We start from the raw sequence: 13742 nt of genomic DNA on the forward strand, positions 1-13742 counted from the left end.
ACCAGAAAAGCTGGCGGCCCACTCCTGTCCCTCATTCTGTCTCACGTGCGGGGACCAGCAAGCTCTATTTGCACACAACTTCTGACTTCAGCACTGGCTGTTCCACATCTCAGGAACTGCTCAGTCCCGGCACAGCCACAGCGGGTGGTCACCCTTGTTCCACTCGCCGAATTCCTAGGCCACGTCTGCGTTCCAGGCTTTCCACCCAGGCCCCTGCCTCTCGCTCTCTCAAAGCTGGCTCTCTCCTCTCTCAGTCTCTGTCGTTCTGTCTGTGTGTCACTGTGTCCGTCCTGTTCAGTGGTGATTCCCCTCTCCTCCTGTTCCTCCAGCGCCGGCTCTATGTCCGTCTCTCACTGGAGTGCTCCATGTTTCTGTCTCTCACTGAGTCTTGGCCTCTTTGGCCTTTTCTGTGTCCCACTTGCCCCTCGCAGCAGCCTGGCCGGTCTCTCCCCTCCCCTCTGGGTGTCTCCCTTCCAGCCACATCGCTCCTGCTCCCGGCATCACCGCTTCCGTCTTACTGCTTTCTCTCTGGGTCTCTCTCTGCCTCTCTGGGGCTCTGTCCCCCTCTCTCTGGGGCTCTGTCCCCCTCTCTCTCTAGGTGTCTGTTTCCCTCTCTCTCTCTGGGTCTCTGTCTCTGTGTGTGTGTGTGTCTCTGTCCTCCTCTCTGTGTCTTTGTCCCTCTCTCTCTGGGTCTCTGTCCCCCGTCTCTGGGGCTCTGTCCCCCGTCTCTGGGTCTCCGTCCCCCTGTCTCTGGGTCTCTGTCCCCCTGTCTCTGTGTCTGTGTCCCCCTGTCTCTATGGGTCTCTGTCCTCCTCCCTGCTCCTCCATCTCTCTCTGCCTCCCCACCCCGCCCATCATCTCTGTCTTAGCTCAGAGTCTGACATTATCCGGAGGTTGATGTGGGGGGCTGCCCCTCCCCACCCACCCTTCCTGACTCTCCAGGAATTTTCCTTCAGGTCCTCACAGGTCGGCGAGGGCCCCATCCTCGGTGCCAACTGCCACCTGTGCATCTTCAGACCCTCCCCCTTGGCAGGACCAGAGGGCCTGGTCCCCACCCATGTAGAGTAGAGGGTTGAGGCAGTTGCAGGCCCCCGCCAGGGTGAACCCAGAGGTCTGAGCAACACCCACAGGTCCCCCAGTTCCAGCCCGGCCTCCCCTGCGCCTAGCAGCCTCAGTGGCACCAGCAGGTAGAAGGGAAACCAGCAGAAAAACAGCATGGACCCCGATGCCGCCGGCACACCCAGCAGCTCCGGCCACCCCGTGAGCCAAACACCAGCTGATGATCTGGAAACAGACCAGGAGGAAGAAGAGGCTAAAGCCCAATGATAAGAAAGAGACGCAGAACCTCAGCTGGTGCTCCAGAGTAGAGATGGCCAGGACTGCTGACAGAGCACTGTACTAGGAGTCCACAGATGGCCCACCCTCTGGCCTTCACCTTGCTTCAGCCCCCTGTGCCACCCAATTCCTCACGCAGCTTTCTAAGCCCAGTTTTCTCAGCCAGGGCTCCTTCAGCAATTTGGGAGTGAGGAACACGGCGTGCCGTAGACATCAGCACACTGGATCCTCCCAAAGGGCTCCCTCAGGCCTCCTCCCTGTTCCTCAGTACACCCAACACTCTCCCACCTCTCAGCCCTTGCACCTGCCTCCCTTCCTTATGGAACCCCCCCGGCTGCCTCACGTCGTTCAAGTCTCTGCTCAAAGGTGGCTTTTTATGTTTTTATTTTTGTTTTGTTTTGTTTTGTTTTTGAGACAGAGTCTCGCTCTCTCGCCTAGGCTGGAGTGCAATGGCGCGATCTCGGCTCACTGCAGCCTCCACTTCCCGGGTTCAAGCGATTCTCCTGTGTCAGCCTCCCGAGTAGCTGGGATTATAGGCGTACACCACCACGCCCAGCTAATTTTTTTTTTTTTTTTTTTTGAGACGGAGTCTCGCTCTGTCGCCCAGGCTGGAGTGCAGTGGCCAGATCTCAGCTCACTGCAAACTCCACCTCCCGGGTTCACACCATTCTCCTGCCTCAGCTTCCTGAGTAGCTGGGACTACAGGCGCCCGCCACCTTGCCTGGCTAGTTTTTTTTATTTTTTTAGTAGAGACGGGGTTTCACCGTGTTAGCCAGGATGGTCTCGATCTCCTGACCTTGTGATCCGCCCGTCTCGGCCTCCCAAAGTGCTGGGATTACAGGCTTGAGCCACTGTGCCCGGCCACGCCCAGCTAATTTTTTAAAAATTATTTTTGTTTTTTTATTTTTAGTAGAGATGGGGATTCACCATGTTGGCCAGGCTGGTCTTAAACACCTGGCCTCAGGTGATCCACCCGCCTCGGCCTCCCAAAGTGTTGGGATTACAGGCGTGAGCCACTGCATTCGGTCAAAGGCGGCCTTTTCTGAGAAACCTTCCATGACCACCCTGTGTAAAGTGGCAGCTCCTCAGCACCTGCTGGCCCCTTAACCCTCCTTTTCTCCCCTTCAGAGCACTTCTGATCCTGCATTGTTTGAAATTTCTGTATGGTGTTGTCTGTCTGCATCCCTGCCTCCTCCCGATGCTTTAACATAGAGACTTTGTGAGAGCAGGCCGGGCGCAAGGGCTCACACCTGTAATCCCAACACTTTGGGAGGCAGGTGGATCACCTGAGGTCAGGAGTTCAAGACCAGCCTGGCCAATACGGTGAAACCCCCATCTCTACGAAAAATACAGAAAATAGCCGGACATGGTGGCGCACACCTGTAATCCCAGCTACTCGGGAGCCTGACACAGGAGAATCACTTGAACCCAGGAGATAGAGGTTGCAGTAAGCCAAGATTATGCCACTGCACTCCAGCCTGGGCAACAGAGAAAGACTCTGTCTCAAAAATAATAATATAAATAAATAAATAAATAAAAGGTGTAATTAGTTTCCTCTTTCTGCTGTAAGGAATTACCTTAAATTTAGTAGTGGTCAGAAGTCCTAAGTAGGTCTTTCTGGGCTTTAAAGGAGAATCTGTTTCCTTTCTTTTCCTGGGTCCTAGAGGATACCCACATTTCCTGGCTCAAGGCCCCACCCACATTTCCAAGGCTCAAAGTCCCTTCCTGTATCTTCTTTTTATTTGTGATGGAATCTCGCTCTGTTGCCCAGGCTGGAGTGCAGTGGCATGATCTTGGCTCATTGCAACCTCCACTTCCTGGGTTCAAGTGATTCTCCTGCCTCAGCCTCCCAAGTAGGTGGGATTACAGGTGTGTACCACCACGCCAGGCTCATTTTTGTATTTTTAGTGGAGACGGGGTTTCATCATGCTGGCCAAGCTGGTCTCGAACTCTTGACCTCAGGTGATCCACCCACCTCGGCCTCCCAAAGTGCTGGGATTACAGGCGTGAGCCACCACACCTGGCCTCTTCCTGCATCTTCAAAGCCATCTAGGTAGGATCTTCAGATCTCTCCCTCACTCTCACTTGTGTGCCTCCCTCTTCCAGTTAAAGCAACTTTGTTCGATCTGTGGCCCACAGGCTGCATGTGGTCCAGGAAAACATTAGTAAGGCTTCTTAAAACATTATGAGATTTTTTTGTAATTTTTTTTTAGCTCATCAGCTATTGTGTTAGTGTATTTTGTGTGGCCCAAGACATTTCTTCTTCCAATGTGGCACAGGGAAGCCAAAAGATTGGACACCCCTGACTTAAGCCCTGTGATCATATTAGGCCTACTTGGATAATCCAGGCTAATCTCCCTATGTGAAGAAATCAATCTTAATTCCATTGACAACTTTAATTTCCCTTTGCCACGTGATATGACACAGTCACAGGTTCTGGGGATTAGGATGTGAACATTTTTGTGGCCGTTAATCCACCTACCACAATGGGCATGGGGACCCTCCCTCACTCCCACCCATTCATTGAGTCAGCGATGTTTACTGAGCACAACTCTCAACCGGAAACTGTTTCAGGTACAAACTGGATGGAAAATCCCTGCTCTTATTTTATTTATTTATTTTTTTGAGACAGAGTCTCGCTCCATCAGCCAGGCTGGAGTACAGTGGCACGATCATGGCTCACTGCAACCTCAGTCTCCCAGGTTCAAGCGATTCTCCTGCCTCAGTCTCCCGAGTAGCTGGGATTGAGGCGTGCGCCACCACACCTGGCTAATTTTTGTATTTTTAGTATAAGAGATAGAGTTTCACCTTGTTGGCCAGGCTGGTCTCGAACTCCTGACCTCAGGTGATCCATCCACCTTGGCCTCCCAAAGTGCTGGGATTACAGGCGTGAGCCACCGCACTGGGCCACTGAGGTGTTTTTGAGATCAGGCTCTGGGTCTGACTCCTCTGGGGGTCCCCAGGACCCACGACCACAATGGGAGTCACACAGGGGCCCCCAATTTCAAAGGAGTGAATCACTGACACTTAGTAAACCCAGCTCAGTCAGCGTGAGAGTGTATATGTGCAAGGGGGCATCGTTCAGCACTGGGCGCATCCCAGACGCGAGGAACACAGCAGCAAAGGGAACAGACAAAAATCCCCCACCATGGTGGGGAGACAGCAGGTGCGGCTGTCACTCCCCCGCCTTTTCCTTTTATTCCACGTGAACAAGAACGGAAACCAGGAAACCCACACCACATCTGGTGGTGCGGGGAAAGACCCGGGCTCTGGACTCCCACGGTTCTACATTCCAGTCTCGGTCCTGACATCCCCGTCCTGGCTGGGACCTTGGCCCCCAGGAGCTGCTGTGTCCCAGCAGAGCCGCCGTGAGCATTGGAGATGACAGGGTTGCCCGTCAACAGGAGCAGAACCTACAACTTTGCAGCCACGCGGGAAGGTTTCGGGCTCACGGGGCTGGGAAGGTGTCGGGAGGTGAGGATTCCCATGACAGCTATTTTCCGACACTTGATGACAGTCTGTCTGTCTCCTACGGCTGGGAACATCTCAAACCAGGCCACGATGGGGGCGCCGCCTCCCCTCCCGTATTGCCTGAGAGAAACAGAGGTAGTGATTAAGAGCGCGTAATTACCTCTCCTGCCTGGGAGGTGAATGTCTTTCTGTGGAATCATTCCGTTCAGAATTGTCTGCCCCCAGGTTGCGAGCTCTATGAGGGCAGAGACTCCATTAATCCCCAGGGTGGCAGAGATTTGCACCGACTACGAGCTCAGCCAACACTTGTAGGGACAAGGTATAGCAAGGAGGCAGAGGCTACTGTAGGCTCTTAAGGATAGAGAATGTCAGCCTGCCCTGAAATGTCAGTTTCTCCCCTGCAATGTTAGCCTCTCCCACTGAATGTTAGCACCCTTATTTGAATGTTAGCCCCTCCCCCTAAATGTCAATTTCTCCCCTGCAATGATAGCTCCCCCCACGAAATGTCCATTTCTCCCCTGCAGTGTTAGCTCTTCCGCTCTGAAATGTCAATTTCTCTCCTGCGATGTTAGCTCCTCCCCTCTGAAATGTCAATTTCTCTCCTGCGATTTAGCTCCTCCCCTCTGAAATGTCAATTTCTCTCCTGCGATGTTAGCCCCTCCTTATTGTTAGCTCCTCCCCCTAGAATGTCCATTTCTCCCCATGGATTGTCAGTTCCTCCCCTTGGCATGTTACCTCCTCCCTCATAAAGGTTGGCCCCTTCTTTATTGCCTGAAACAGAGGTAGTGATTAACAGCAAGCAATTACCCTAAAATGTTAGAAACAGAGGTAGTGATTAACAGTGTATAATTGTACTAAAAATATTAGCCCCTCCTCCTGAAATGTTAGCTCCTCCCCCCTGGAATATTAGTTCCTCCTCCTGAGATGTTAGTCCCTCCCCTCTGAGTGTCCATTTTTTTCCCTGGAATATCAGTTTCTCCCCCTTGGAATTTTAGCCCCGCCTCCTGAAGTTATCCACTCCCCCTAAATGCTAGCCCCTCTCCCTTAAATGTTAGCCCCTCCCCCTGGCATGTCAGTGCTACCCCCTAGAATGCCAGTCCTTCAAATGTAAGTATCTTTGTCTTCTCTGCCTTTCTCCCACGCCAAAAACAGTGACCTTCACCAGGCAGGTGCTCGGTAAACATAACTGGATGAGTTAATGGAGTCAGACCGGTCAAGTTCCCATCCTACACTTACTTGCTTTGTGACCACCTTCTTCTTCCTCCTCCTCCTCCTCCTCCTCCCCCTCTTCTTCTTCCTCTTTTTTTTAAGACGGAGTCTCACTCTGTAGCCCAGGCTGGAGTGCAATGGCGCTATCTCGACTCACTGCAGCCTCAGCCTCCTGGGTTCAAGCGATTCTCATGCCTCGGCCTCCAGCATAGCTGGCATTACAGGCATGCACCACTACACCCGGCCAATGTTTGTATTTTTAGCAGAGACGGGGGTTTCATCGTGTTGACCAGGCTGGGTCTCGAACTCCTGACCTCAGGTGATCCGCCCTCCTCAGCCTTCCAAAGAACTGGAATTACAGGCGTGAGCCACCGTGCCCGGTCAGCTGTGTGACCTTCGGGAAATGACTTTACCTCTCTGAGCCTCGAGTTTCCTCCTCTGTACAACGGGAATAATCGCAGCACCACCCTCAGGGTTGTGATGCTGACTTTGGGAGTTCACACGTTTAGAAAGCTCTGGACAGCGCCTGGTACTTAGGTCACGATCAATACCTGTAAGCTGTCATTAGTTAAGGGATGAAGGCGTGAATCGCAGTCTTCGGCTGTCTTAGCAATTCTATTGGATACGGATTTTTAGTCCCTGTTTGGCAGAGTATAATCCGGAGGCTTAACTCACCTTCCACGACTCTCTCTCGCCAAGGCTGCCCAGGAAAATGCCAGATCCTCTCAAGCACGGAGCCGTGCCCAGCTCCCGCGCGCTCCCCGAGACTCAAACCCACCTGTACCACCGCGCCTGGCTCTGCCCCAGACCACGTCTCCCCAGGAAGGATCCCGCAGCCGGCTGTAAAAACCGCAGAGCCTCCTTGGAAGAATGCTGAACTGCATTCATTAGAAAATCAATGCAAATTAAAAACCTCCCCGGGATCCCACTTTTCTCCTCTGAGAAGGCAAAGATCAAAGAGGCTGACTTGGCGGTCGCTGCGTTGGCGAAGCGTGGGAAACAGGCTTGCAGAGCGCTCCTGGCGGCGTCTGCGACATCGAACACGCCCTCTGACCCGGCAGTTCCCCAGGAGGAATTTATGCAACAGAGGATGATACTGATCACAGCAAACACATCGCACCTCCTCGGTGCCAGGCACGGAGCCAAGCGCCCCACCCACGGCAAGGCAAGTAATCCTCACAGCGACCCTCTCAGGGAGCTACTGCCATTATCCCCATTTTACTTCGGTGGAAACTGAGGCACGGAGCGTGGGAAGCAACTTGTGTCCCATTGTGCTCTTCTGCCTTCTTGAAGCATTCACGAAAGTACACAAACACAAAATGTAAAAGGATATTATTGTTGGTTGTGTGTGTGTACCTGTGTGCGCACATGAGAGAGAGAGCATGGAAAAGAGAATTTTTCCTTTCAAAGAACCAGCTTCTTACCATTGTCCACAATTTTTTACTTTAAATTAATTCCGTCTAATCTCTATGAATGTTTTCTTTCAACTTTTAGTGCACTGTTTTATAGTTTTTTTCTTCTTCCTGAATTGTTTGTTTTGCTAATTTCCTCTCGGACTTCTCTCTCTCTCTCTCTCTCTCTCTCTCCTAATTAAAATTTAAAGGTTGGGTGCAGTGGCTCACGCCTGTAATTTCAACACTTTGGGAGGCCAAGCTGGGAGGATGGCTTGAGCTTAGGTGTTTGAGATCAGCCTTGGTAACATAGCAAGACCCCATCTCTACCAATAAATAAATAAATAAATAAAATAGCTGGGCATGGTGGAGATACTGGGGAGGTTGAGGTAGGAGGATCACTTGAGCCTGGGAGGTTGAGGCTACAGTGAGTGATGGTGCCACCATACTCCAGCGTGGGTGACAGAGTGAGACCCTGTCTCAAAAAAACAAACAAACAAACGAATAAATAAGCTATAGATTTTCTTCTGAGCACAGCTTTGGCACCATCTCATGAGATTTTTTTAAAAATACTTATTTATTTATTTATTTATTTTTGAGACAGAGTCCTGCTCTGTCACCCAGGCTGGAGTGCAGTGGCATGATCTCAGCTCACTGCAAGCTCCGTCTCCCAGGTTCATGCCATTTTCCTGCTTCAGCCTCCCAAGTAGCTGGGACTACAGGAACCTGCCACCACGCCTGGCTAATTTTTTCATATTTTTAGTAGAGACGGGGTTTCACCGTGTTAGCCAGGATGGTCTCGATCTCCTGACCTCATGATCCGCCCATCTCAGCCTCCCATAGTGTTGGGATTACAGGCATGAGCCACCACGCCCAGCCCAAGTTTTTTAAAAAACATATATACTACTTTTCCCAATTTATTTATTTTTAATCAGATCCACTAGTCAATAGAATAGGTAGGTCTCTCTCTCTCTCTCTCTCTCTCTCACACACACACACACACACACACACAAACACGCACACACACACACACACAGACAGAGAGAGAGAGAGAGAGACTCACTATGTCACCAGGCTGGAGTGCAGTGGCACGATCTCAGGTCATTGCAACCTCCACAGCCCAGGCTTAAGTGATCCTCCTATCTCAGCCTCCCAAGTAGCCAGTACTACAGGCATGTGTCACCATGCCAATCTCTTGTAAAGACGGGGTATCACCATGTTGCCCAGGCTGTTCTCGAATTTCTGGGCTCAAGCAATCCTCCCCGCTCAGCCTCCCAAAGGAGTTAATTTTTTTTAAGGTCCCTCTGTATTTCCTGGCACTCAGTCACTGTGTCACTTAATCCTCTCCTCACCCAGAAGATGGAAACACTTGCTTCTATTTTATAGGCTTGGGGCAACCGAGGCTCTGAGAGGTAGAGTTCTCAGGGCAAGTCAGAGCTGCTGCTTTTTTTTTTTTTTTTTTTGAGACAGTCTCAGTCACCCAGCCTGGAGTGCAGTGACAAGATCTTGCCTCACTGCAACCTCTGTCTCCCGGGTTCAAGCGATTCTCCTGCCTCAGTCTCCCGAGTAGCTGGGATTACAGGCGTCTGCCACCATTCCCGGCTAATTTTTGTATGTTTACTAGAGACATAGCTCTTATCATCCTGCAGGCTGGCTTTTTCATGTGACGGTTGGAGAGGGTTCCAAGAGTGAGGGAAGTATGAGGCGGAGGCTCAGAATTTTGCACAAGGTGATTACCACTCAAGCTACTGGTCAAAAAGCAAGTCACGAGCCTGGCCTAGATTCAAGGTGTGAGGAAAGAGACCCCACCCCTTGACGGGAAAATCTGAAAAGTGACATTGCCAAGGAGCACGTATTCAGGAAGGTGTGCAGGACGGGGGCCATTTGTGTAATCTGCCACAGCAGCCCTGATGGAAAGCAACCGTGTCCCTAGGGAGTCCCTAGGCCGGCCCTGAGATGCTTACACCCAGGCTGTGAAAAGGGAGGTTTCAAATCCTAGCTCGTTGAAGCCACTGTTATTTCGTGTCTCTCCTGCAACAGCTGAATCTACCCCTTAACTATTCATTATGCTGCCAACCTCTGGAACTTGTGTAAAGTGACTTAATACATTTCCTTATTGTTGAAGCCAGTTGGAGTTAGGTTTTCTGTTACTTAAAACACCCCAAAACCAAACTGATGCATGTGAAGAATACTCCTTTCTGGGGGTTGAAGTCCTAGTGGTCCCTGGTCACAACAGGCCATTCCTTTGGCTCTAGGTTGAGGCAAAAGGAAAATGTCATGCAATCCAGAAGCTGTCACACCACTTGCTCATGATTCAAAGAAGTAGTTCTGCCCAGGTACGGTGGCTCATGCCTATAATTCCAGCACTTTGGGAAGCCGAAGTAGGCGGATCCCTCAAGGTCAGGATTTTGAGACCAGCCTGGCCAACATGCAGAAACCCCATCTCTACTAAAAATACAAAATTAGCCTGGCGTGGTGGCGCACTGCCAGCTACTCAGGAGGCTGAGGTAAGAGGATCACTTGAGACTGGGAGACTGAGGTGGCAGTGAGCTGTGATCACACCACTGCACTTCAACCTGGGCAACAGAGCAAGACCCTATCAGAAAAAAAAAAAAACAGGTTATGTTTTTAAGCCTCTAAATGTGGAGGGGTTTTGTTACACAGCAAGAGCTAACTGGTACATCTGCACTCTGGACAATAGAATGGGGGAAATGTGGAAATGGAGGGCAGGCCCCTTCCATTTAAAGGCACTTCAAGGAAGTTACATTGATTGCTGCCACTTACATCCTATTGGTCAGAAAGCAGTCACATGGTTGGACCCACATGCAAAGGATACTGGGAAATGTAGTCTTTCCTTTTTTCTAGTTAATCACGTGCCTCATTAGAACACAGGAGTTTTACTACTTAGAAAGAGGAGGCCAGGTGCTGTGGCTCACACCTGTAATCCCAGCAGTTTGGGGAGCGGAGGCTGGAGGATCACTTGAACTCAGGAGTTTGAGACCAACCTGGGCAACATGTTGAAACCCCGTGTCTACAAATTACCCAGGTAGCACATGTCTATAGTCCCAGCTACTAGGCGGAGTGGGGCGTGGGGAGTGCTGAGGCAGGAGAATGGCTTGAGCCCTGAACATCAAGGCTGCAGTGAGCCGAGATTGTGCCACTGCGCTCCAGCCTGGGTGACAAAATCAGACCCCGTCTTCAAAAAATAAAAAAAGAAAAAGAAAAGGAAGAATGGGCCAGGCACAGTGGCTCACGCCTGTAATCCTAGCCCTTTGGGAGGCCAAGGCAGGCAGATCACAAGGTCAGGAGATCGAGACCATCCTGGCCAACATGGTTAAACCCCGTCTCTACTAAAATAATACACAAAAATTATCTGGGCGTGGTGGCACGTGCCTGTAATTCCAGCTACTCGGGAGGCTGGGGCAGAATTGCTTGAACGAGAAAGTCAGAGGTTGCAGTGAGCTGAGATGGCGCCACTGCACTCCAGCCTGGCGACAGAGCAAGACTCTATCTCAAAAATAAAAGAGGGGGGAGGGGGAAGAATGGACACTGGGGAATAAGTAGCTGTCTCTACCACAGAGCTTTAGTTGAGGGGTTGCTGGAAGACTTCCTGAAGGAAGAGGCAGGATTTGGCAGGGTTTTAGAAGCCAGTCAAGGTAAGAGGCCACAAGCAAACTAAGAAAGACGGCTTCCAGCTTCCAGCTGAAGGCTTCCATCGTTCCCGGGGGGCTTTGCCGCGGGGACAGAATGACTGAGAAACTCCTCTCCAAACGCCCTGGCCAGGGCAGAAGGCAAAGACTGGAAAAACTTTTCTTGGAAATCTCTGCCAACGAAGACGTAGAGGAAGGGGTTGAGGCTGCTGTTGACACAGCCCAAGGCAAAGCCAGCCTGGAGGATGAGCAGCATCCGGGGGTGGTAGAGTTCCTTGAGCATCACCCATCCCCACAGATAGACCAACAGCACCACGTTAAACGGGGACCAGCAGATAAAGAAAGCGCTCACCAGCGCCAGCAGCAGCCTCTTGGGCCGGTTGGCGTGGACCCAGCCATCCCGCAAGAGCTTGGCCCGGATGAGGTGGGCGCAGGTGCCTATGATTGCTAAGGGCCCAAGGAAGCCCAGCAGGAAGTGGCCAATGCTCCCTCTAAGGTGGCTCTCCACGACCCCTTCAATCCAAATCTGGGCAGTCTCATTCTCCGAGTTGAACTCCAAGTAGCAGTGCGTACAGCCATTCCATTTTCTGGTTGTCCGGAATTTCATGTGTGCAGAGCACAAGACAGCGGGCCAGGAGCCACACCCTGAAGGCCAGCCAGCTCGCCCGCTGCACGGTGCGGTGGTTCAGAGCCCAGACAGGGTAGAGGACGGTCCACAGAGATGAGGACAAGGAGGCAGTTACTGGCAAAGTAGCCGAGGAACACAAAGGTGATGTAGAGTTTGCAGGCCCACTCTCCGAGGAGCCACTGCTTGGAGGCAATATAGTACATGGCAATGGGCAGAGACAGTGAGAGCATGAAATCGGCAAGGGCCAGGTGGAAGAGGCAGACGGTGGAGACCGTGCGGGCCATGCGGAAGACAGTCATCCCCAGCACCAGCCCATTGCCCAGCACGCCGACGACAAAGGACGCAGACAGGACAGCCACGGTCAGCGGGCGGAGGGACCCCACCTCCTCAGACAGGCATCTGGAAGCATTCATCTTCCTGGAACAAGAGTGATCACGTGTCAGGGCTCCAGGTTGCCTGTCACTGCAGTCCCTGGTCCCCTCCGCGACCCCTCTCATGATTTATTTCTCCATTTGATACCTTTTATGGAATTATTATTCTTCTTCTTCTTTTAGAGACAGGGTCACGTTCTGTCACCCAGGCTGGAGTGCAAAGGTACAATCACAGCTCACTGCAGCCTCCACCTCTAGACTCAAGAGATCCTCCCACCTCAGCCTCCTGGAGTAGCTGGGACTACAGATACTTACCCCCATGCCCAGCTAATTTTTTTAATTTTTTTTTTTTTTTTTTTTGAGATGCAGTCTTGCTCTGTCTCCCAGGCTGGAATGCAGTGGCCTGATCTCAGCTCACTGCAACCTCCACCTACCAGGTTTAAGCAATTCTGCTGCCTCAGCCTCCCAAGTAGCTGGAACTACAGGCACACGCCACCACGCCTGGCTAATTTTTGTGTTTTCAGTAGAGACAGGGTTTTACGATTTTGGCCAGGCTGGTCTCCAACTCCTGACCTCATGATCCGCCTGCCTCGGCCTCCAAAATGCTAGGATTACAGGTGTGAGCCACTGTGCCCGGCCTTAATTTTCTTTTCTGTAGAGATGGGGTCTTGCTGTGTTGCCTAGGCTGGTCTTCAACTCCTGGCTTCAAGTGATCCTCCCACTTTGGCCTCCCAGAATGCTGGGAGTACAAGTCTGAATGTGTGAGCCATTGAGCCCAGCCTGAATGCTTTTATGACGCAATAATACTGTTCTTTTTTCTTCTTCTTCTTCTTCTTTTTTTTTTTTTTTGAGACAGAGTCTCGCTGTGTTACCCAGGCTGGAGTGCAACGGCACGATCTCAGCTCACTGGACACAATAATATTGTTCTAAGTACCAGAGATAACTCATGTAACAAAACAAGCCCTCATGGAACTTACATCCCAGTGGGAGATGTCAGGTGTAATACATATAATAAATTAACTCATGATATACTACTTTAGAAGACTACAAGTGTTATGGAAAAATAATAAATAAAGTGGAGGGGGCCAGGTATGGAGGCTCATGCCTGTAATCACAGCATTTTGTGAGGCTGAAGCAGAAGGACTGGTTGAAGTTAGGAGTTCCAGTCTAAGGTGGCCAACATAGTGAGACCCAGTCTCTACAAAAAATAAATAATTAAAAATGTTTTTGACCGGGTACAGTGGCTCATTCCTGTAATCCCAGCACATTGGGAGGTCAAGGTAGGCAGAACACCTGAGGTCAGGAGTTCAAGACCAGCCTGCTCAACAAGGCGAAACCCTGTCTCTACTAAAAATACAAAAATTAGCCGGGTGTGGTGGCTCACTCCTGTAATTCCAGATATTTGGGAGGCTGAGAATCACTTGAACCTGGGACGTTGGAGGTTGCGGTGAGCTGAGATCAGGCCACTGCACTCCAGCCTGGGCAACAGAGTGAGACTACATCTCTAAACAAAAAAAAAAAAAAAAAAATCAAATTAAGGAGAATTGGGAATGTGAGGGACGAGAGAGAAAGCAGAAAGGGGCCACTGGTACATTAAAGGGGGTGGTCAGGGAAGACCACAGTGAGAATGTAACATTTGGCCAGGCTCAGTGGCTCACACCTGTAATCTCAACACTTTGGGAGGCTA

At 51.1% G+C, this 13742-nt stretch overlaps 1 protein-coding gene across 1 annotated transcript; it reads right to left on the reverse strand.

Moving 5' to 3' along the window:
* Window positions 1-11046: 11046 nt before the first annotated feature.
* Window positions 11047-12315, reverse strand: GPR32 (G protein-coupled receptor 32). The gene is given in 4 exon segments (XM_011946500.1): window positions 11047-11151; window positions 11154-11684; window positions 11686-11764; window positions 11766-12315. Coding segments are annotated over 4 exon segments (1131 nt in total). The 5' UTR covers window positions 12182-12315.
* Window positions 12316-13742: the final 1427 nt, after the last annotated feature.

The sequence above is a fragment of the Colobus angolensis genome, unplaced genomic scaffold (genome assembly GCF_000951035.1).
Source record: "Colobus angolensis palliatus isolate OR3802 unplaced genomic scaffold, Cang.pa_1.0 Scaffold25, whole genome shotgun sequence".
In the NCBI taxonomy this organism is placed as follows: domain Eukaryota; kingdom Metazoa; phylum Chordata; class Mammalia; order Primates; family Cercopithecidae; genus Colobus; species Colobus angolensis.